At 41.7% G+C, this 25,146-nt stretch overlaps 2 protein-coding genes across 5 annotated transcripts in view; one reads left to right on the top strand and one right to left on the bottom strand.

Moving 5' to 3' along the window:
* CENPP (centromere protein P) overlaps positions 1–25,146 on the top strand; it is a 222,945-nt gene that overhangs the window by 118,667 nt on the left and 79,132 nt on the right. The window lies entirely within an intron of this gene.
* ASPN (asporin) lies at positions 96–24,049 on the bottom strand. The gene is made up of 8 exons (XM_077911097.1): positions 23,811–24,049; positions 17,065–17,343; positions 13,901–14,013; positions 9,814–10,027; positions 8,610–8,720; positions 4,104–4,197; positions 3,555–3,693; positions 96–1,361 (listed from the first exon to the last, which is right to left on the bottom strand). Exons 2-8 carry the CDS (start codon positions 17,312–17,314, stop codon positions 1,164–1,166), a joined length of 1,119 nt encoding a protein of 372 aa, XP_077767223.1. The 5' UTR covers positions 17,315–17,343; positions 23,811–24,049; the 3' UTR covers positions 96–1,163.

The raw sequence follows: 25,146 nt of genomic DNA, 5'->3' as shown, positions 1-25,146 counted from the left end.
ACTATGCTAAAAGTGTTATATATATGTTATAGTTTTCTGAAAAAATAGTTTTTATTCCTGGATAGGAGAAGAAAAATTAAACCAAAGCACAAGTATTTTATTTCAAGCCAATATTTTAATTTTTTTTTAATTTTCTAGTTCTGCCTATGTTGAATGTAAATAAAAAATACATAGGATACTCTTAGCTTTTATATAGACCTTTAGTTTCTTTGTGTTTTGCTTCGTACTCTGTACAGTTGTATCAGTTGTGTTTACAGAGTTGTTTCCTTTATCATACTTGAGTAGACAATTTGTGTAGAATGGACAATGTCTAGACTCCTCCAGCCAAGGTCTTACAAGGGACATCTTGAAAGTACTTAGCTTTGAGGTGACATTGCCCTATGACCCAACAATTAACGTATTGTTGAAAGCTTATAATAACTGAGATAATAAAGACTGTGAATTACAGATTTTATATAAACACTCATGTATTTTTATGGAGGTTTTATAATCAGGTAATAATAATTAAATTAAAAAAAACTTTGTGCTATAATCTGAAACCAGATGTTATGAATAGCATCTGTCAAATTGATAATAAACACGGAAGGCCTTATTATAAGGAGTTTAACATAAAGACAGTAAAGCTCTAAGATAGGAGAATGTGAATAAGATTATATGAAACCATACTTCAACATTAACAGAAAGAAGTATTACAGTACTACTCGAGTTATTAAAAAAAGAATAAGAAGAGTGTAATGTACTCTTCTCGTAACCATTCTTGTCAATCTTGGTTTGCTAACATAACAGCAAATAAAAGAGCACAAATTTTGCTAAGTCAAGCATTCCAATTACAGTACAGTTCTTTTTTAAATGCACTTGATAACAAAGTGTTAAAAACTGAATGTGTTATTTTTTTTGTTACTGAGAAAAGAATGTTCAAGCATATGATTTATACAAAATCATTTGTATACAAAAGGAAACTGCAGTAGATGCTTGTTTCTCTTGATCCTGATGTAGCAATAGTTTTGCAAAATTCTGTTGAAATTTTTTGTCATAAAGTAAGTCAGACTTACCATTTAGGAATAGTTTTTGCTTGTTTGCATAATACCACCATTTTTAATAGAGTTCAAGTATTCCAAATGTAACACTTCTTAAATTTTATATTAAATGGATATTACTAATTACTACTTTCTGAAGTTCCCGAGCTGAACGCTCATTCTGCTCACAACACAGCGGAAAGTTGCAGGCTGCACTTCCCAGTACCTCACCGGATTGTTGGATAAACTTATCGCACTGTATAAAGATTTCTTCATCTTCGGTACTGTTGGGCAGAAGTCATTCACTCCCACTTTTGTAATTGAATTAGAGTGAAGGAAGATTATCTGTGGCAGGAGAAAAGAATGGATTAAAAGTACACAATAAATATAAAATTAAGAGTTTCATTTAATAGTCCACATTTGATCATGGGTTCATTTGTCCATTTATTTCACACTGATTTGAATGTATTTCTCTTAAAATATATCTTTTTATGCTTGTTAAATATTTATGATATGTAGATATCTTTTGTGATGCACAGAAGTGCTGTGGGAGTGTAGCACATCAGAGTTGTCCTGCTGTGGCCCAGAGCACATGCCTCCCTCCTCCTCTCCTCTTACCTATGTAGCGGGGTGTGTGTGTGCACTTACTGAAGTGCCATGTTTACAATACTGTGTTTTAAAAGTACTAATGATGAGCAGAAGAATGAAATTCGGTGCTCCCAAGATTAGGTTTTGTAAATATGAATTGTTAGCATTTTCTTTGATCAAGGCAAAGAAATGTAAAGCTGCTTTTTTGTAAGTTGCTTTATAGAAAATATGTCTGTTAACAACTTGAATACATATGTGTAATACAGAATCAGTAGTCAAATCTTTATTTGCACCAATGAAAAAAAGAGATTTATAACTATGTATATGTCTTGTGACGCCTGGATGGCTCAGTGGTTGAGTGCCTGCCTTCAGCCCAGGGCAAGGTCATGGTGCCCCAGGATCGAGACCTACATTGGGCTCCCCACATGGAGCATGCTTCTCCCTCTGCCTGTGCCTCTGCCTCTCTCTCTCTCTCTCTCTCTCTCTGTGTGTGTGTCTCATGAATAAATATAACTATGTATATGTCTTTTAAATTATTGCTCAGAATGGACAGTATAGGGTCTTCCCTCCATCCCCTTTAACAGCCCCTTAAATTCTTTGGTCTTTTTGGCAACTGAGATTTCTGAGAGAAATTGAAGCCTTTTGCAGGCAAAGCTAAGGTACCAGTTCTGGCTAGCGTTACCTCTACATTGTGCTTTCCATTATAGTGAGATTGATCTGAGCCCCCTCCCCGTGCCATCTGTCAGTGTTGGGGATTCTGTGACAGGTGCTTTGTATGGTTCATGCATGTTTCATGTGTTCTTCTTTAGAGTTCTCTTTTTTTCTGTGTTCTAATTCTATTCATTAAAAAAAAAACAATGCTAGCCAGAATATAGGTAGATTTTAAGAGCAGCCAGAAGTTGGAATCAGAGTAAATTCTTAACTTGTGAATAAAGAATGCAAATTGGGGGTAGCTTAAGAAAGGAAAGACTCAGGTTATGCTCACTAGTTAGATATTTAAATGCAGCATTTGAAAAAGTAAAACTCATAGCCTTGAGATGAACATCTGCTTATATCCCTTCCATTTTGATGGCTTTTGTCTCAGAGAACTGTAGTGAATAAAACTTATTTAAAGATAAATTGGGAAGAAATCTAGAAAAAGCAAGGGATTCAAGGCCCAGTTTTTATTTCAATGTGGTTTTGCTTCTTGGAAGATGAGGATGTTGTAAATCAAGGAAAACCCATGAGAAAAGTGGACTAAAGTGAAATGGGATTAAGTAGGGATTCTTAATTTGAGGAACATAGATAAAAATCAGGGAGATCTGTGAAACTCCTAAAATTATGTACAAAATATTGTCTTCATTTTTTGTTCTTGGGAGAATCTAAAACTTTATCAGATGCTTCAAGGACTCTAGTGTCCCTCCCACCTAGTCAGGAGTTGCTAGATTCAAACAAAAAGGTTCCTAACAAAAGAAATGTGAATCTATGACACTCCAAATATTGACTTTTGATTATTCTGACCTCAAGTTTTAAAAATCATATATACTTCTAATCTAGCACCGCACTGGTAATGAAAATGCCTGGGATCTTGTCCACATGATCTTCATGAAATGTTTCCAGAATGAAAGGATAGATGATCCTCCTCGGATTACTCCTAACCAGTTATGCCTTTGCATAGCCCCTGCCACCCCTGAAACCTGAAGTTAGCCAAACCTGAAGTTAGCCTAATGTTGCCAACAGTAGCTGTGGCTTCAGCAGTAGGAGAACATGGAGGATGGAAGGGTACCTGAGCATTTTAGCTACAGTCTGCTTAGAAGCCAGATCTTAAGAACACCTCTCGGGCAACCTGCAGAGTCATCCATGTGAGTTACCCTTGCTGTTTGCCTGGTGTGTGCTTCAGATACTCGTATGTCTCACAAAAACAAAGGAGAGTATTAGTATCTACAAACCACAAGTGCAAGAGCATCTTACCTGCAGGTACTTGAGCTCCTGTAATCCTGACGGGATTTTCTTCAGTTTGTTATTCTCCAAGTGTATTTCTCTGACTCGTGGTATATTAGCAAGACTTCCATTTTCGATATCTGCGATTCTGTTGTTTCCGAGGCCCAGCCTAAACATGGTGTGAATTGCATCAACTCTTAAGCAGATGTTGATAGTTGGCTGAAGATACCACAGTTGTGTGGGAAATAGAAGCTGGACCCATCTGTGCTCATAGAAAGGTACTTCATGCTTGCACTTCCTAACCTATCTCCAGCTGTGATGGCTGTCCTTCTCCTCCACTATCACTAAACTCTGTAGCTAACCTTTACCAACCAGAAGGACATCTGAAAAGTTCTTTCCCTTATTTCACTTGCTATCCCTCTACCATCCCCACGACAGAGTAAGGAATAGCTATCCCTGTTCATTTTATCTTCGTGACACTGACAGACTTGATTAGGTCCCTCTGCTTCCCCCAGGGGTCTCATTAGTATCTCTATTGTATCACTACCACTTCTGAGTTGGGGTTAGAAGAGTTTTTACCTTTGCAGGTCTTTATAGCGTTTAAAATCCTCGAGTTCCACAGTTGAAATTTTATTATAGTCTAAGTGAAGCTCCAGTAAAGTTGATGGTAGTTCTAGGAGTAAGAAAAGAGAGCGACATGTTAGATTGAGTAAAGCCAAGCCCCCATGGATTATTTATGTACTTGTTAGGTTTCACGCTGTAGACTTAGGCAGTCTTTAAGGGATCATTTTTTTCGACGTTTTATTATGAAAAATTTCAAGCACATGCAGAAATAGAAGCTACTGTCATGAGTCACCACACTGTAGTGTCCAGTTTTCCACATGTCTTTCATCCACCATGTTATTTGTCTGTCATTGGCTTGTTCATGGATTTGTTTTTCTTCATTCACTTGTTTTTTGCTGGAGTATTTAAAATCAAATTCCATACATATTGTCATTTCATCTGTAAAGGCATCACCAGATGTCATCAACTCATCAGGTCCTCTTGTGTCTACATAACCATCTTGTCAGTGTTTTGGCTAATGGGATTTGAGGTGATACTTCAGATACGTTGTTTTACAGTTGATTTGTTCAGGTCGGGATCCAAATACAACTTTGCGGAATGCATTGGGTTCCCCCATCTCTTAAAATTTCCTCTATTATTAAATATACACTTCTTCCTTTTTCCCTGTCTTGCATTGATTTCTTTCAGATACTGATTTGAGATACTTATTTGTGGATTGGACTAATGATGGCTTCCACATATCATTTATTTTATGAACTAGTGGTTAGATGTAGAGATGGGATTAAATTTAATAGATCAGCCTTTCACCTGAGGATCTTAGGGTTTGTTGATGAGTACTATAAGATCATTGTTTCTTTATGACTGTGAAAATGGTGATTTTCTGATTTTTTTCATGCGTAATGCATTTATCAGGTAGGATTCATATCTAAAGAATTTTCCTGCATCAATTATTTAGTGACTATGTAATACAATTTTTACAGAAAAGGCAGCATAAATGCTTGCTTCTTTTAAGTAATGAATTGGTGCAATGCCCAGAGATAACCACTGAAATTTTTTTTTGGTATTTTTATGAACACATGGGTTTTTACTCTGTTTGATATATTGGATCCATAAAGAGAAGCATCCACAGTGTAACCTGGCACATGCGGGGTACCTGATGACTGTGGGTACCTTCTTCTCTCAGCCCTGTATGTTCTGACCGCAGCCCTCCCCAGATCAACCAGAAAATTAAATCACACCTTATTTTATTAGGCTTATATATATGTATATATAATGTGTTACTTGTCAACAATCGGTTCTAGTTCGCTACCTGGGGAAAGTATTCTTTTTTCCAACTCTTATTAAAACATTTCCTTCCTTTATTAGTGATTAAGACTGTTGAAGGTAATTGAAGCATCCTTATAAATATCAGTACTCTTGCTGGCTGAATTTATGTTGATTCCAGAGTCTACTTTGGGTTTTAAAAGTAAAAAAACTAGAGAGCAAGAAAACAATTCTAAACTGAGAGAGTTAAATAAATAAATAAATAAATAAATAAATAAATAAATAAAAATAAACTGAGAGAGTTCTGATTTCTTGAATTCTGATGCTTGACTCCAATATGTCAAAGAAAGGAGGGGAGGTTCTGTTTCAGAGAACTTACTTATATACTAGTTGAGTAAATCCATCACACATACAGAAGTCAATAAAAAAGTATCAGAGTGTTCCAGCCTATTGTAGAATATGTTGTAGCAACTCAGAGAAATCTGTTCATGTTTTTTTTTAACTTTTAATTTTTTTAAAGACTTTATTTATTTATTCATGAGAGAGAGAGAGAGGCAGAGACACAGGCAGAGGGAGAAGCAAGCTCCATGCGGGGAGCCCGATGTGGGACTTGATCCCTGGACCCAAGATCATGCCCTGAGCAGAAGGCAGATTCTTAACCACTGAGCCAACCAGGCGTCCCAAATCTGTTCATGTTGAGCAGTCAGGGAAACTTTTCGGAAGAGGGTTTGTAGAACTTGAGGGGACTGTTCCCTTTGCTAGGGTGTGGAGAAAGTAGATAGCCCGAGAGAAAAGGGGAGCCCCTGGAGGGTAAATGAGCAATGTAGGAGTTTGGGTGAGAGCTCAGTAACCATCAGCAAACCCTAGCGTGCTTCATGCTTTTGCACAGATATTTCTATTCCCACGCGGTCAAACTGGTGCCTTCTTGGGACACCTGGGTGGCTCAGCGATTGAGCACATGCCCCTGGCTCAGGGAATGATCCGCGGTCTCAGGATCAAGTCCCACACCAGGCTCCCTGCCTGGAGCCTGCTTCTCCCTCTGCCTGCGTCTCTGCCTTTCTCTCTCTCTGTCTTTGATGAATAAATAAATAAAATCTTAAAAAAAAAAAAAATAGGTGCCTTCTCTCCTCCATGCAGTACTCTTCTGTAGCAGAGTTTTCCAAATGAACCAGGAGAAGGGCACACATTTCACTCAACTTGTGTTAATGTGTCAGGTCTCACTTGTAAGGGCCCTTGGGACCTCTGCCTAATTTCATCCTGTCGTGAGGGGTAGTGATGATCAGATTTCAGCAGTCAGCCTTCACATTTTAGCAAATAAATGATAAAAACTTAACTGGCTTTTTTTTTTTTAATTTTTATTTATTTATGATAGTCACAGAGAGAGAGAGAGAGAGAGGCAGAGACACAGGCAGAGGGAGAAGTAGGCTCCATGCACCGGGAGCCCGACATGGGATTCGATCCCGGGTCTCCAGGATCGCGCCCTGGGCCAAAGGCAGGCGCTAAACCACTGCGCCACCCAGGGATCCCTTAACTGGCTTTTGAATGTGGTAAAGACCTTGAAAGAGTAGTTATATAAGTTGAGAGATTTAATTCCAATTTAAATTTCCAAAGATAGTGGCACCTGGGTGGCTCATTCGGTTAAAGCTTTTGCCTCTGGCGCTCAGGTCATGATCTCAGGGTCCTGGGATCAAGTCCTGCTTCGGGCTCCCTGCTCCATGGGGAGCCTGCTTCTCCCTCTTCCTCTGCCCTTCCCCCTGCTTGTGCTTTCCCTCTCCATCAAATAAATAAAATTTTTTAAATAAATTAATTTCTAACGATGGGATACATTCCTTAAGCCTTTGGAAAAATCTTGAAAACATCATGAGAAGTTAAACCTTCATTTTTAAGGTACACTGAAAATTGAAGAGAATTGCTCTCAGGATGTGTTGCAGGGCAGGAGAGGCTGCTGTTGGGCATAGCCCTGGGGCAATGATTGTCAGTCTTTCTCCTCCCTGACCCTCCTGTCCTGCCCTTTGCCTACCCCTTTCTTTCATCTGCTATCAGCTTGTCAGAGGCATTTTATGTATGAAACCTGTTAGGTGGCATATATTTGTGTTGGTGGTGGTGTAAAGATGAGAAGTAAATCATTTTGGGTATCTTGTTGAAAAACCGCCATCTTATGGAAAGCTAAATAAGGCAGCTTTTTAATTGTGTCATTCTGAATTAAACTGATTTTTTCCTGTATAAACAAATTGTCTTTCCACTTTTGTTTTATATGATTTTCCTCCTAAGTGGAAGATCACCACTTGATTCCTAAGAGCAGCTTTGTTTAGTCCTTTAACTTAAGAGTTGATGTTTGTTAATCTTCTGGATCAGGTGAATAGTAGAAAAAAATTTCGATGAAGTATCTGCTTTTTCTGTGGACACTGAAGGACAAAGCTGTTTGCAAGGAAACTATACTATTAACCACAGGGATTATTTCTGACTCAGGTCATCATCATAGCAGAGAGAAAGCACCCCTGTCAGAGAAGAGGAACAGATTCTGAGTAGGGTTCCCAAGAAAGGAGAACCTCTCCAGCTTATCGCCACACTGAGAGCTTTCAGTAAAACATTAGAAAACTGGTCCAGTAGCAAATTTAAGGAGCAATTTATTTTGAAGCACTAGGCTTTAGGTTCTGTCATAAAGAGCAAGTCTCCATCGTGTCAGGCTGGGGCATTCACTGGGTGCTTGTGAATTAATGGTACAGACCTTTCTGTGCATTGGCCCATTAATATGCACAGCACCTGAGTGGATAAACGAGATACAGGGTGCACACACTCCTCCCAACCCCCAAATCCAGTGTCTGCCCTGGTCTACCCTCCAGGCCCCTTCCCCAACCACTGCTGCATGGCTGGGGAAGGTCCTCTGGCCCCTTGCATCTTCCCTGACCACCTTCTCTAGAGAATGTGCACCTTTAGCAGATACTTCACAGAATGACGGGTATAAATGAGCAAATGTTAGGAGGGAGAAGCAATAAAAAGTTCATACTTCTTAATGTTTATTCTCATTGGGGAGACAAAAAGATTCTGTTCTCACTGGAGGGGGAAAAAGGCACTATGTAGGGCTCTTTATGTTTGTGAAAAAACAGGAAATGTCACAGTACCCTGACCACACACACTGATATAAAGGATTCTGACTGACTTGTGGTTTTGACAGTGTATACAGTTTACAGTAATACATTTCATGGTCATTTAAAGGTGACAATGTTTTAAAATACCTTATCTTAAATAAATACAAACCTTTAGGAATTGAGGTGAGTTTTGCTTCTGCAATTCTGATATGGAACACTGTCACTCCTTCAAATGCCCCTGGTTCAATCCCATTATTATCCAGAGGGTTTGCGCTCATTTCTGTGGAGACAAATGACATAAGTTAGCATGCAGCCATTGTGTTTGGAGGAGACCTAGTGCAGGCACAGACATCCCAAGAACATTGAGAAGTTCGAGTTTTATCCTGCACCTTTTTCACTCCGGGTGTTAATTTCTGTGTCTATCTGTTCCCCTTTCTGTTGCTGTCAGTAAAAGACGGCTTTGTAATACATATGCTTATGTTACAGTAGATTAATACTAGAGTAGATTTCTTATATAGAATATAAAAGATTTTTGCTTTGAATTACTAAGTCAGTGACTTGTTATCAACTTTGTTCTGACCATGAGCATGATATTTTGTTATATTAATATTACATTAGAAAAAAGATAATCCCTCATAACTTAAAACATTTGTTTTCCAGTATACATTTGTCACCTAAGCTTTTAAAATTATTACTCAATTAGAAATTATTTGATTAACAAATATAAGTTTGAGGAGATGTCAGTAAGTGAAACTATTTGGTAAATGCCAGGCATTTGCCTGACCTAAGTGAGGAAGTGAATGAGAATATCGATCTAGAATTTTAAATGAATCTTTGAGAGGGAGGTGGCATGATTAGATAGTGGGCATTAGAAGTAAAATATGGTGGAGTTTACAATGTCACAGGAAATCCTAAGCTCAGCAGTCTTAAAGCAGGTATTGTAAATTAGATATACACTGCAAATAATCTCTGAATTAATTTTGTACATTGTATTAGAGTAGTTTATACAATACATTAAAAATACTACCTTTTTTGGTGTAAGCATAACTATTATTTTTGTTTAAAATACTACCTTTAAATTAAAGTCAAATAACAGATTTTGCCAGTTAGGAAGAAGTCAGAAAACTGAAACCACAATAGGTGTTTCAAAGGGGATTCTTGAGAGAGTGTGTTACAAATGGCATATTTTTTTAAGGGCTATAAGTGCTGTTTGATACTTTGATTTATAAATGGCTTAGCTAAATAAAGATTTTTAGATTTAAAAAGTTAATTTTGGAAATTACGAGTCTTAAACAAATTGTTGGTAATGAAGATCTCTATCTTTGCATATTGCATATAATTCCAGAATGTCTCATCCAATTGCATAAACTTACCTAGAACATGTAAAGTATTCATTCCTTTGAATGTCTCCTTTTGTATTTTCTTAACTTTGTTATCATGAATTCTGAGTTCTGCTAGTGACTTAGGAAGATTAAATGGTATTTCGCTTAGTTGATTGTGGGACAGATAGAGCCTCCTCAACTTCTTTGTGGTTAGAAAGGCTTTTGGGTGAATCTTTGTTAGCTTATTGTTGTTCAGAATCAAAGCCTAGATAAAGCATAAAGAGTGACACCATATTATGAAGTGGACATGATTTACCAATATTCTGCAGTGATTAGCCACTTGTGGAAACCCCTGCAAATTACATCATTCACATACTTTATTAACTATGTAAATAATTCCCCAGTCCAATCTAACCAAAAACAGATATTTACTACTGAGTTGGAACAGAGTGGTTCCGAGCCTTTGATTTATCTTTCAGTAGGTGATGTGTTCATGCAGTCAGGCCCTCCCCCTCTGGTGCCCCATTTCCCTTCATAGAAGTGATTGATGGTATTGTTTCTAAATATCTCTTGAGGGGGTTCCTGGGTGGCTCAGTTGGCTAGGCCTCGGACTCTTGGTTTTCAGCTCAGGTCCTGATCTCAGGGTCCTGGGATTGAGTCCCACTTGGGTCTGCCTGCTTGAGGATTCTCTCTCCCTTTGCTCCTCTTCTATCCCACCCCCCACTCAGCACACATACTTGCAAATAAATATCTATTCAGCCACACCAAATATGTTTTTGTATGATTTTTATCACCTTTTAAAACCTTAACCTCTTTTATGTTTGCTAATGCGAAGTATTTTTCCCAGAGTGGAGGCCTATAGGAGTAAACTGCTACAACGTGCCCTTGGCATGCAGGCATATCTCAGACACTGGGGAGGCAGCAGAGCTCCTGAGAAATGCCTCAACCCCTTCAAGGGCCCCGTAAGAGCAGCCTCGGAGCAGCTCCACTCCCAGACAGCAGCCCAGCTCTGCAGCGTCCAGAGTCAAACCCATGAGACTTGTGGACGGCGCCTGAGCTCAGTGCCTGGGTGCGCTGGGCGACAGGGGCTACACCATGTGTCCCAAGAGCCGTAGCTGGTGGCTTCATTCCTAGGGACCTTTCATCCCTCTGCTTCCTTTAAAGAGCAGCTCTAGAATTGTTCCGTTGATGAATTTTGTCACCCATGCCATCCTATCCCAACCTTCCCCATGTTTCCAGACTTGATATATGCCCTTATAGTGTTACTCACGGGATGCTTCTTCCACAGAAGAAATACACATGCTTTGGGAGCTAAACTCCCTTCATTATTCTCTTTACTGTAGGCTTTTTTTTTTTTTAAGTTTTTATTTATTCATTCATGAGAGACACAGAGAGAGAGAGAGGCAAAGGCACAGGCAGAGGGAGAAGCAGGCTCCATGCAGGGAGCCCAACATGGGACTCGATCCTGGGTCTCCAGGATCACACCTTGGGCCGAAGATGGCGCTAAATTGCTCGGCCACCAGGGCTGCCCAACTTTTTTTTTTTTTTTTTTTTCAAGTAGGCTCTACATGAAGTGGGGAGCCTGATGCGGGGCTTGTGCTCATGACCTCAATATCTAGACCTGAGCCAAGATCAAGAGTTGGACGGTCCACAGACTGAGCCAGCCAGGAGCCCTATGGACCCCTCTCTGCCCCTCCTCTCAGGCGAACTGTCCGTTGCAGGTTTCACCTGGAGCAAGGTTGGCTGCAGAACTGGAATCAGGAACGTGTCCATTTAAGTGTGTGCTCTTCCCCTTTGGCTGTGCTGATGTCTGGGGAAGAGTGGAGTTAGAACTTGCTGAGTCCTTACTCAAGCCTATGATACTAAGTTGGCAGAAGTGCTCTCTCTCCTTTACCATGGAGGGAAGGGAGGGACCTTTGTCCTGTTGGGCCCTGTATCCTGCTGTTCTGCCACGGTGGGCACTTGTTTAGGCCACCCCTGCCAGGGCTGCCAAAGGGAGTGTGTACCTCAGTAAGATTCAGCTGTGTGCATGGCAGTTGTTTGTATCCTCCCCGTGGGATGTGCAGTTGCCAGAGGGGCCTAAAAGGAAGTGTGAGGAATGCAGAATGGAGTGAGTGCAGATGGAGGGCCACCTGGGGCTACCCCTGCACCCTGGCTTAGCAGAGTATCTCCAGTCACAGCAGACTTGCAGTGTTGGCCTTCACATGGAAGTTCCAGAAGTGGCAGTCACAGAGCCCCCAGCAGTGCTTCCAGAGCCGTCTCAGGTGCATTCATTCCCCTGAAGAGCTGCTCTGAATCCCATAGCTTTGTTACAGCTGTTTCACAGTAGGGGAAGGCCAGGCTGAGCAAGGCAAGCCACTGTCCTGGTGCCTACTTCTGATGGGGTTATGGTTTGAGCCGGGCCGGCCTGACTCCAGAAGCTACTGCCCCTCCCACACAGTGCCACATAAACTGACCAGATGGAAACTAAGGGCTAACACAGCTCCTGACACCTTTCAGTCTCCTTTCTCAGTGAATAATGGGAGCACAAGTGGGCCAAGTCCCTGAGATACTCCAAAAAATGTAATAAAATTATATGACAAATGAAATTTTAAACTCTTTATGATATTAGTATTGAATACAGCATTCGGGGCACTTGGGTGGCTCAGTGGTTGAGCATCTGCTCTTGGCTGGGGGTGTGACCCCAGAGTCTGGGGATCGAGTCCTGCAGGGCTCCCTGCACAGAGCCTGCCTCTCCCTCTGCCTGTGTCTCTGCCTTTCTCTGTGTCTCTCATGAATAAATAAAAATCTTTAAAAAACAACAACAACAACAAAAAAAAAAACAACTTGAGTACAACATTAATTTATTCTTACAGTTGTGTAGCTCAATTTAAAGTTGAAGAAGCATTCATAGGCTGTATTCTTTTGAGAATTAATAATGGCCTTGCCATTCTCCAGAAACGTCTGTGATCTGAAGTTGGTGGGATGAACTGGATAGGTTCTTGGTGGGATTGTCCTAATATTTAAGTGGCACCTCAGTTATAAGATAAATACATGCTCTTCCAAACGTTCTTTTTTTAATACGAAAACTTTATTACATAGGGAGCCCTACCAGATCTAAGCTGTGTGCACACTATATTTGAAGGGGAAGGAGCAGTCATGGCCCTTGGGAGCCCAGTCCTGGCAGCACAGGAAAGCATGGCTCTGCCGGCAGGGTAGAGCACATTCCTTGTCCTTGTGCAGCTGACAGGAACTGTTTGCACTGTGGGACTGAATAGTTCCCTTTCCCTGCCTGCTGGGGCGGGTCCTCAGGGTCCATGTGCTGACCCAAAGGTGATGGGAAGGCAGGGCGGCCCTGAAGAGGACAGGAGGAGAATAGGCCTACATGGGTGGCTGATATGGCGTCTCCGCTTTCTCCTCTCAGTGCTATAGCTGCCCTGGACATGACAGGCCTTATATTTCCGCCCTCCAGCACAGCACGAGAATGTGCAAACATGGCCTCAAAGGGCAACCTCCACCCTCCCACCGTGGGGAGGGGAAGAATGGATACACCCTCCCATGGCTGTGATGTGTGGAATCAGGCTCTTCCCAAACCCAGGTCCAAAATAAATTAGAAATTTTACTTGCTAGAATCTGGAGGCTTTAAGTGTTACATAGAAAACCAAGAATCCTTTAAATCTTGGAAAATTAAAATATTAATAATTATAAGGGAAAATTATTTTTCATTTTTAAAGTCCGAGGGAAAAAAGCCATACAAGATTATTAATTAGATACAATACATTTCCTACTGTCAGATTTATGCTGTCTTCAGATAAGTCAATAGATTTTCTTATACTGTATGCTAGTGAGTTCTTAGAAATAATCATCATCTTAATCATTTTAGTGTATAGTGACTGATTACCTAAGTAGATCACAAGCCCATTTTAGGACCATTTACTTAAATTCTTAGCTCCTTGCCTTTCACTTGGCTTTTGTTTTAGTTAACATCACTTGAATTAAATTGAATTAATTCTAATTTCTCATGAACTAGAACACTACTTAATATCAGGGATTTTGTCATTATTCACACACAGAAAAGTAAGACTTGTTTACACAAAATATGAGTAATCCTTTTAGCAGTGATAGAGATTTTCACTTAAATATGAACATATATTCTTACGTAAAGTGAAGTGAGTCCTTTAAAATCATTTTCTTTGATTTCCTTAATTTTATTGTTTTGAAGATCAATCATTTGAGTATCAAATGGAATGTTGCTTGGGACGGAGGACAAACCTGAGAAATAAACAAACATGTTATTCACACATTATATGCTGAGGAGGAGTTTTCTAATATAATAGAAATACATGTTTGTTAAAATCCATGGTTAGCATTACGAAACAACAAACACATTACTCTTTGGAAAGGCTTGAAGACCTTTCCAGGTAACTTATGTATTTTTGCAAGGTGTCTAGCTGGGTCTAGCTGTCACTGCTCCTTTGCACAAGGTGACAGATAAGGAGGTAAATTAAGGTGTGCTAATGCAACGGCAGGCAGGTGACCGCCACTAACAGGCAGCATCTGCTGATGCACTTGGGCTGAGGAGCAGGAACATTCTCTGCTGCTTCTCTGGCTGTAGTAGGGCTGAACTGGAACCTGTGGGTTTTGATCATTTTAAGAAGCCTCAACATGTAGGAAGTTGTGCTTAGAAAATTAATTATTCTCATGTACATTCTTGAGAATGTTACTGCATATTTCCTTTAATAATGAACTCCTCTAGTCAGTTATTTGATTTACAAAAACTTACTCCTCCTTAACTCCCTGTTGATGTCTGGATGTGCAATAGACCTTTGCTGAAACCCTCCCCCTCATTGCTTTGGCTGGAAGCTCCCTGGGCACCCCCCTGTCAGTTAGCACTCCTCCTTGCAGGTTCAATAGTGGCTTTCTTTCTTTCAGCTCAGGTTAGGGTACAGTTGCATTGTGCTCTCTGGGTAGGTGCTCAGTCATGTTAGTTACATTACTAAAAGACTTCATTGTTTTTTCCTGTCTTGAATTCAGTAACAGAGTAGGAAATTACCAAGAGCGGTACATGGTGCATTTCTTCCTTACTTTTCAGGCTTTCCCTAGATGGCCAAGCATTCCCACCCTGCTTGTTGTCAGACAGGCCATTACAGTAGTTAGGCTTGACAAACATGGGGCCTTCTTTTTTCCCCCAACATTTATTGTAGAGATGTTCAAGCATTCAGAAAAGTTGAAAGAATTTTACAGTGAAAACCCACATTCTTTCTACCATCAACATTTTACTATACTTACCATTCACTCATCAATTCATCTTTTTTTATGCATTTTACAGGGAGTTTCAGATGTTAGTATGCTTTCGGGGGAGCCATCCTTGCTCCTTTAAAGAGCAGGAGTATATTTAAAAGCCCTGGGGAAGGGTTTAGTATCAAAATACTGGGAATGTCAGCACTTGACTCTGAAGCCCTGAGTACTTTTCCCTCCATAGTTTACAGTGATGACTCACTCTTTTGCTTTTACTAAGTTTAACCATAGATAAAAAGGCGGGGGGACTTGGCAGGTTACCAAGGTAGTTGTTTTGTTAGGAGATGATATTGGTCTTAGGAAATGAAGTAGAAGGTCTTAGAGGAAGCTGGCAGCTCTGCAGAAAGCGAGCACTGGATAACTTAGACTTGTACAGACCTTGCTCACCCCACCCTTGATAAAATTGGAAGCTCTGAAAAGAGATTCATTTACTGAGGGAGAAAGAGTGATAGGGCTCCAGACCCTATTCATGGTTGTCCTCACCTGAGAGAGGTGAGGTATGTACCGCCCACAGTGCTGTATCAGACTCTTACAGATAATTCATAGGTAAATTTTGTCAGGTAGATTTTTTTCAAAGCTAAATATCTAAGAGACTGTGCAAGGAACACACAGTTTCCAGCCAGATGGCTGAGGTAGTAGTTGGTTTTTTTCTCAGTTCTGTGGTGACAGTCACATCCTAGAACAGAGCTGCACAGTGTTTCCACCCAGGTCTACAAGTGGGAGCAGGTGTGGAGGCTACCACACGAGGATGGTCTGTGCCAGAGATGAGTGTCTCCCTGGTCACTCTTCCCCAGAGCCTGTCTAGTTTGCATGCAGCTGCGTTAAAGTGGATATATACGTTTTCATCCTGACTTTTGCCTTACAAAGTGCTTTCACTTGCACTAACTCTACATACTTATGGTGAGTTTTTCCTGCCTGTGATGCAGCTCAGAAACAATGGCACATTCTGCTGTTTCTTAACCCTGGCCTATCTTTGCCCCATCTGTTCTGGCTCTTGCATTTCTCCTCTCTACTGCTCTTCCCATTCTGATGTGCTTCTACTCAAGCCATTCTTGGACCTTACTTGCAGCTTGTCATCTCTTCCTCATAAGATATCAAGACATTCCCAGTGATACTAGCTTATCATAAGCTTCTTTTTTAATTAATGCTTTTTGCTCCCTTCTCTCAGTTGTCCCTCAAACATGTACCTTATTGAAGTCTCCACAGTGGATTGTAACAAGCTTTGACATTGCCACAAATGCCGTGGCAGTGGGAAGTAAGTCTAAAGCTGTCAGAGGCACCAGCTGCTCACATGTACCCTAGAAGTGGCCGTCATGGGCCTCCAGGCTCAAAATGACAGATGTGTGCCACACCTTGGTTTCCCACAGTGGGGCAGGTCTGAGCATTCCCCTCTTCTGGAAATGGCCAGGTACAGTGACCCCTGGTGTGCATTCCCCATCACACCTCTTCCTGAGTGGGGTATCAGGGTACCCCTCTATCTTTCTCATGAAGAGAGCATTTTCACTAGAAATATTTTAAAAAATAAAGTACTCAGAGAATTCTGCATTTTTAAGACTTTAGAAAGTGATTTAGTTCAATCACTTCAAGACAGTTCTAAGTCTAAATCATTCAAAACAAAGAACATTGACTTTAAAATGTCTAGATTAGAGATTTCACAAACTCTATAACCTGTTTATTGTTCTAGACAGGCTATTTGTAGGATATTAGTAGGAAGCACACTGTCAACCTGCTGACATCCTGAAATGAAACCAGTGATGTCCATTCTCTCTGAGGGAAATTGAACCATTTTGATTCAAATTTGAGAAGGGAATGATGTTCTGTATATGAAATTCCCACTGCTTCCCTTGGTGTTCTGGATTTTTAAGATAAGTTTGGATGTACTTTGGGTTTGTTGTATTTTCAAAAAACTTAAATGAAAAATTGCTTTACAATTAGCTGATTTTTGAAATTTCAATGAGGATTCCTCCTGTCCTTTTAATTTTGTCAATGGTATTTTCTCCAGAACAAGTTGCGAAATGTTCTTACCTAGATCAGAGCAGTGTACAACTCTTGAGTAGCACTGGCATCCAAATGGACATGTTGGGAACAGATCAAAGGGGAAGAAGGGGTTAATTGGCTCTCTTGTTGGAAAAAGAGAGTTGTCATCATCAGGGTCGCCATCCATTTCATCTTCCGTGTCCTTCAACATCATGTTCTTCAGCATCATGTATGAAGGACGAGATGATGGCTTGGCAGAGCACAACACCAGGAGCACGAGGAACACGCACTCCTTCATATCGTCTCGTGTCAGGGCCCAGCCTACGACTGAGGAGACACTGAGATTAAGTTAAAGTTTAAACAGAATCCGTTTTTGCATCTGAGCATTTCTCAGAGCTGGTAAGGGCGCAACAAAATGGCATTCTGACCTGTTGCTAGGATGAGAGTAAATTTATAAAAAGTTCTTAGAAAGCAGTTTGCAAGTATGCATTGGAAGTTTTAAAAATATCTTTATTTTTCATCCATTAATTCTTTTTGTAATCTAGTCTAGGGAAATAATTCTAATGTGCATAAAGATGTCCATCACAGAATTATATGTAATAGCAAAAAGTTAAAGATAATACTAATGATTAAAGCAAAATAGTAAAATAAGGTATATGTATCCCACGGAATACTTTTGAACCCATAGAATATTTACACAGAAGCTTAAGAATATTGGGGTGCCTGGATGACTCATTCGGTGAAGCATGTGCCTTTGGCTCAGGTCGTCATCCCGGGGTCCTGAGATCGAGCCCCACATCAGGCTTCCTGCTCAGCAGAACGTCTGCTTCTCCCTCTGCACCTCCCTGCTGCTTGTGTGCATACATTTTCTGTCCCTGTCTCTCTCTCAAATAAATAAATAAAATCTTTAAAAAAATATGGAGCATTGTAATTTTGAAATTACAAAAAGGCAAATATAAAACAATCCACATGTAAAGTATACTCACACTCAAACAAAAACTTGTCACAGATATAGCTAATTGACAATCCTGGGTAGTAAAACGAATGACATGAGTCGTCTTTCTTTTTTTAAGCCCCTTACTTATAATGGCTGATAAGTACTACTCTAATACCTAGGAAATTAATGAGTGCTTTTAACAACAGAAACAGATGATCATACTTGACTCCCTACTCCCCATATCTTTGCATTACCTTAATATCTATGTCCCTTTTTAAGTAAAACCCACATGTCCCCTTGGCCTCACATCTGGAAGTCATCTATAATGACCCCTCTCTCCCCACTGCCAGCCTCACTCTCAGACTTGGTCACTTTTTCCACAGTGTACTTGGATTTCCTCCTTCTAATCTGTTCCATTGTCTAATACCTGATCCAGAGCATCTGAGGGCCAGCCTTTCTTACTCTTTTCTTACCCATCTTCCTACTGAGTTCTATTTGTTTGGTTTTTTGAGGGGCGGGGTTGTTTTCAGTTGTATTTTTAAAGCCCACACAAAACTGGAACAAATGATTCAGAACCTTCTGAGCATAGATCTGTTTTCATCTCATGGCAGATTTTCACATAGGTGTGTTTACATATTATGGTTTTGTAACTATCATTTGTGAAGCATAGTCTTTGTAATTTTTGAAAATTAAAAGCATTATGAAATCATCTAAAACAGACTTATGCTGGTCTTCTCTTTGGGGCATGTCATTGGCGGCATACAGATGCCCATTGGTAGGGCCGTGCCCTGGCCAGAGGGCGTGCACACCCTCCCAAGATGCCCCTTAGCTAGGTCCCCAGCAGTGCAGCTGGCCTGCTGTGCCTGAACACCACCGTGCCTTAGCTACCCAGGACTTCCAGACTCAGTCCAAGCTGGTCCAGTCTCAGGAAGACCTGGTTCTCCAAATCCTTGAATCACACCAGCTGCTTTCAGTTTCCCAGAACCCAGAAATCAGCTTTAACCTCTCTCCATGGCCTTGCTCTTTCTGGACTTAGGCATTAGAAATGAATTAAAGTGTTCATCTGTATGTGATATGCCTTTTAATCACTAGGAGAAGATGAAAAATTCTATCATCAGTTATTAACCTGACAATTAACGTTATTTAACTTTTAGAAATCAAAATGGCAATGTGAACACTTTTTCCACAGGGTAGCTGGATGTCACCAGCCAGATACGTGAGATTTCTCTGTGCTAACCCACACTTGATTACACTAAGGACAGGACATTCCTGAGAATGGCCAACACTTTTAATAATTCACTTCAGAACCAGCCCTGGCCTCCTCCTACTTCCCTGCCTTATGGAAGCATCAATGCACGTGATTCCAGACACGGCCCCGCGTTAACAGGGAGGCACAGGAGGCTTCTAGAGCTTCAGTGCCCCCTACCCCCAAGGCCAAATAACCAAAAGAATTGGAACCCGAGGTAGAGCTCACACTCCCAGCCTGTTGTCTGCGTTTTCTCCTGCCGACTATGTGGGAGCACACTCTTGCATCCTAAAATGCAGTGGCCTCACCCACACACTCTGTCCTCTCTCCTTCTCCAGCCAGTCTGCACAAGAAGGGGTGCGTGTACTGCTTGGGCTGGGGGAGCAGGTGTGGGCGTGGCTGTGTGGTCAGACTAAGCGGTGCAGAAAGCCTGTGCTGGCAGTGTCTGTCAGCTGGCCCAGGGATGGACAGGTTCCCACTGTGTGTCCGGTCCCCCAGGAACCCTGACATGGGCACCTGGGAAGGTCAGCTGGGCTCCATTTCCACTATTATTTCTGCTTACTGCATACCCAACTTTGATCCACTGTGTTTCTTGACCTTAGGCTTCTGTGTGATTCCTGGTTCCCAGCTTCACTTTGACCTTCCAGAATCCCCATTCCCCAGCTCCTTCAGCCCTGGATGGGTCCTTAGCCACCCCAAAGCTTGTCCCTGGTACCATCTTATTCTTTAACGTTGCTCTGCAGCTCTGTCTTCTATGTCCACAGCTGCCCCTGGCTCTGCTCTTGCTTTAGGTTGTTGCAGTGTCCCAGTGGGCATCTGTCAGGGCCCTGCTGTGTACCAGCCACAGTGTTAAGGTGCAGAATCTGTGAGGTAAAAGCCCCTCCCTCCTCTTCTTCCTTCTCTTCTTTCCCTCCTCAAAAAATAAAATCACAGCTCCTGATCTGTTACTCTCAGCCAAGCATGGGCTTGTTGTAAAAGCCAATGCTGGAATGTCAGGAGCATTCATGGAAAAACTAACAAATGCTTAAGTTAGTAAAGAGAGCTGAACTCCAAGTAGGCCGTGCTGACTGTGTGCCCTGTGGCCGGCACTTTGGAGGTATCTCCAGGTGTGTGGTCCCCAGACTTTAGAGCAGAATTCTTCACGAGAGGTCTGTTTACTCCTCATACCCTCAGTTTACTGTTAGAGACCAATGGATATAAAACCATCTATAAAACACACACTAAGAGAGTGAAGGATTATTTTTCCTCTTTTTAGGGGCATATTTTTAAAATTATGTTGGTTTTTAGATAGTTTAAATAACAGCCTGCTGACAGAATTTGCTCTAGTCCTCCATATATTTTTGCCTTTTCCCACAACTTCTGTAGCATCAGACATTGTGTACAATCAAGACTCAGCAGTGCCCACCTGGGGAATCCTTGGGGGCCATGGTTTCCTGAGTCCTACCACCAATTACCCTGGTCCATGGGAGATGAGGAGTTTAATCAAGAGTTATTTTTAAATTGCTGGGTTGAGTTTTAGTACTTTCTTAGAGAAGAGTAGATACACGGGCTTGTAGGTTCCCAGTCTAGACCAGAGAAATCTATGTAACATGAATTCTACCTGAAATGATAGACCTAAGAAAACCATAGAACCTTAACAAATATACTTAATAAGAGAAACATGTCAGAGCTCCAAAAAGTAGGAAGCCAGGAACACTTCTGGGCTTTCCCTGGCCTGGCCATGGGGTTGGGGACTGGCCTGACTCCCCCTGCCCAAACCAAGCAGTGCCTAGGAGCCAGGTGGAGGCTAGGTCTGGTGTGTCTAGTCAAGAGGGACAGCAGCAGTGTGAGGCGGCCACACACAGGTGAAGGGGAGGGGCAAGCCAGGCTTCAGGGCTGCAGACCAGCCCACCCATGGGGTCAGGAGGTCCCTGCCCCGGAGCAGGTGGGGACACTGGCTGCTAGAGCATGCGGTGGCAGGTCTGTGGTTGCTGGCCGGTGGAGCAGCACCCTTGTTCCTGCATCCTTGTTGAGGGAGGGGACCTGTGGAGGCCTAGTTGAAACTCCCTTCAGGTGCTGGAGCCTCCCTGGAGCATGCTGGGTCAGTTAGCGTGTCCTCTCTCTACTTGCATAACTCCAGGGAGTGCTCCTCGAGGGGCATCTGTTCCACTGTTGTCCATCTGTGCTTGATGGGAAATCCTTTATATTGAGACCAGAAGTGCCTTCTCTCTGTGCTACTGCTGACTTCTGTTAGCCATATAAGATTAATATGACCTTAGCACTCTTTTACATCCTGGCTCCTTAAGAGAAGTCAGGTGAGCCTTGATTCCATGAGGAATTCACCATTTACACCATTCATCTGAGGTGATAAAGTACAAGTGAGGGTAGGCCCCAAACTTTGCCCTATTCTACTTGACCAATTTATATCTGTGGAAAAATATTGGGATGTCCAGGAGGGAATGCTGTATAGCAGTGTTTTTCCCTATTATTTCAGAAAGAATATGGAATATTATTTAAAATAATGTGACTTCTGGTTGTCTTATTTTTAAATTTTTGAGTTTATTATATTTAGGCTTAAGTTCTTATTTGATTAGATTGGGCAGTAGTTAAATTAGGCTATTTTTAAAACTTTGTGTTTTGTTCTCAGGAAGACTCAGTGTTTCCCCAGTTTATACCAGTTTTACCAGAGTTTATTACTCATGGAAAGCTTTGGACTTTGGTTTCAAGTTTCTTTTAATCAGAATACTATCTGGAATAGTATTTCAGTGCTACTGCTGTTCTTAATAAGCCCTGGCTCATTGGAGCCAGGAAGGGCCTCTGAGACATTGCTCCCACTTTTACAGCAGAGGGGCCAAGGCCAGCCTCCTCACTCTGCATTGCCCTCCCCCTCTGGCCCCCCGCGGCTCCCCCAGGCAGGCCCAATCCCATAGTGACTTCCAGACAGTAACCAGACTCCCTTCAGAGAGGACAGGCACGCGGTTTGGCTGGGTTGTCAGGACTGGAAATGGAGCTAAGAAGTAGCTTTCTGAATTTGCATAAACTCCTATTTTCCACTTAAATGTTCCACAAACTTAGAATGGAAAATTTGTCTAAGTGAAATGGTATTTCCTCTCAGACGCTATTATTAGGAAAATAAGTTACTGTGTTTTTAAATCCCGTGCTTAAAGGTCTGCAGCTTTTCCCCTTGGCTGACCCATTCCTATCAGTTCGAGAGTGCCAGGAGTAGTTTTCAGGATGTAAATGTGACCAAAGGTGTGCTCCCAGAGGGCATCGGGCTGGGGCTGGGTCAGTCAAGGCTGAGCCCTATGTGTGAGCAAGCAAGGAGGTGCAGCATCCAGACATGCACGGGGACACTTACAGGACCTTCTGGAAGGAAACGGACACCTTTAAAGACCACAGTATCCTTAAAGACATAATTATCTTTACCCCAGAAGTATCAATTGCGTCTGATAAAAAACTGTTGGCTGCCTTTCCTCTTAATCCAGTTTTTGATCCTCCTCAGTTTTTCAGTACATCTTAACAAAAACTCCTACCCTTTTGTTCTCTACCATCTCCTACGGTGCCTTGAGACTTGTGTGTGTAAAGTTAATCTGACCTTGTAAAGTTAATCAGGCTTCAGATCAGGTACCCAAATATTCTTTTTTTAGTGGAGTAGCTGGTGGAAACAAAGACTTTCTTCCACTACACCGTGTTGCGAAATACCAAAAACGAATTAAAAACATGAAGGTACTTTCACATGTGTGTGGGCTTGTGTGATTTCTTTGCAGTTTCTTTTTAAACAACTCAGTGATTCTTGGTGGGATTGAAAAAAAATGACAACACTTGATTCTTAGAGAGAGACAGAGCCCTGGGGTTTCTCTGTGACTTGAGCTGTGGCTGCCACACCTCTGAGCACGCTGACCAGACGGAATGCTCTGCGTCAAGTGAGCGAGTAGAGTATCAAGTACACGGTTTAATTTCTCATCATGTAAGACTTAATTTAAGAATTTACTTTGGGAGAGGAAAGAGGAAATCTTTATTTTAAATTCTGGCAAAGGAGTTCTGTGAAAAGAAGTTTCTGATCTTTCCTATTGGATATGGCGCTAGTTGAAGGATTGCAGATAACTATTCTTTCTTGGAATTAGATGAACTCCCCATTAACTGTCCAAGGCCATCTTATTGCATAAGAATAAGGAAGACATTTATCAAGAAAAATAGGAGACTTCAAATGTGTACATGAAACTGATATTTGAATAATTCATACATTTTGAAAGAAGTATTAACTGTCTGACTCCATGTATCTGTGATAGCCCTGAACTTCATCATCATTAATTTTTTTAAGATCATGTTACTCTCCTAAAAGAACATTGTATGTACAAGATGTTTAGGCGATTTTTAAAATCAGTCATATTTACATTTATGGTGAAACATAATAACAGGTTTTCATTTAACTGTAAAAGTCAGTTACATGAAAATAAATCCACCCCATATAAAATTCTAAGTTATGTATTTAAGTACTGATTTTTAAGGGATTATGCAGATAAACTCAATCATATAATTTGCAAGCATTTATGTTAATAACATTAATGTCCCCTTAGTAGCAACTGTAAAATAATTGTTCCCTGTACATGAAAAAAAGGCTTGAAAACCTACCTTGTAAGAAGAGGGTCAGTCCTCTTGCGCAGAAGCTCCCAGCACGTACTGCGTCTTTGTAGTGTCACTGCTCCCAGGTGCTGGGGAAGGAGAGGTGAGAAGGGGTCACATGAACGGAGGAACACACTGCTCCGGAGCTTGCTGTGGCTGCGCCCTGGCCGACACCAGAATACACTGCTTCCACAGATTAGCCCATGGTAGTACTAAGGGGCGAGATTAAAACTTGTTACTGCTCATGTGTTTTCCATCACTGTTTGTATCGTAGCCAAGACTTCTAGCTAAACTCTAGACGTCTACTGGAAGATTCTGAAGAAAAAATGAGAGTTTAATAATGCATGGCAACTGGCCATTGAAAGTGCAGTCAAAGTCACTCAAGAAATACCTGATTTGAAAAAACACTTTATGAAATTCTTACATGAACAAATACTGATATATTACAAATTTAAAAATCACTCACTCCTATAGACTAACAAGATATTTACAAATCTTGGTAAAAAGTACTAACATCACTGAAGTGTAAACCCAGCTCCAAATACACCTGAGAGGGGGCCATGCTGCTGCCTCGTTCTGATAGCTGAAGCCATCACACCAAGCATACTCACCCAGACTTTGCACAGGTGGGCCAGGTCCTGCACACTGCGCCCTGCCTAAGTCCCTGGCCCTATATGAGGAGCGACTAGGACCCGCGGCTCCAGGGCACCCCAGCTTGGACTTTCCCTCTCCAGGGTAGATCAGCTGTCACCACGGGCATTTAGGGGCACATGGCAGCAGGAGGACACCATTGTCTGGAAGGACAGTGTTCACTCACATTACCATTCACTCCTGGGAGAATGCCCAGTTCCCATAGCAGCTGGGACCTCATCCCTCCAGAGAGGCCTCTTTCTGTACCACCAGTGCCAGGTACTTGCAAGCAGTCTCTTGATGCCTGGATTTGGGGACCAGCCTGTCTATAAAGTGTGTCTCCCAGGGTTCGCTGAGTCAACTCTCCTGTCCTTTGCCACCACCCCAAGAGGTGGCACACGTCATAGTGAAGCAGCCATGGCCACAGGGAGCGTGTGGTGCCCCTCGGTGTGGGCGGTCAGTCCCCATAAAGAAGATGCACTTCCTTGGAGCTCGAGTGTGTGGCCTCCCAGAGCTGCAGGTCTGCTCTGGCTTAGAATCCTGTTTGGTTCTGGTGCACGTGCTCCCATTTATTCTGTTGTGTGTAGTTCCTGTGTGTATGTGTTGAGTAACTGAGGCATCCTGAGGGTTGGACCGCACATACTAACCTGGGTTTCATCAGAGCAGAGTTCTGTTGTCCTGCATCATGTGTTGTTTTGTTTTTTGACTTTCACAA

The sequence above is a fragment of the Canis aureus genome, chromosome 1, assembly GCF_053574225.1.
Source record: "Canis aureus isolate CA01 chromosome 1, VMU_Caureus_v.1.0, whole genome shotgun sequence".
Taxonomy (NCBI): domain Eukaryota; kingdom Metazoa; phylum Chordata; class Mammalia; order Carnivora; family Canidae; genus Canis; species Canis aureus.
Note: the sequence above shows the minus strand (reverse complement) of the source record. Positions and strands in the feature narration are given on the sequence as shown.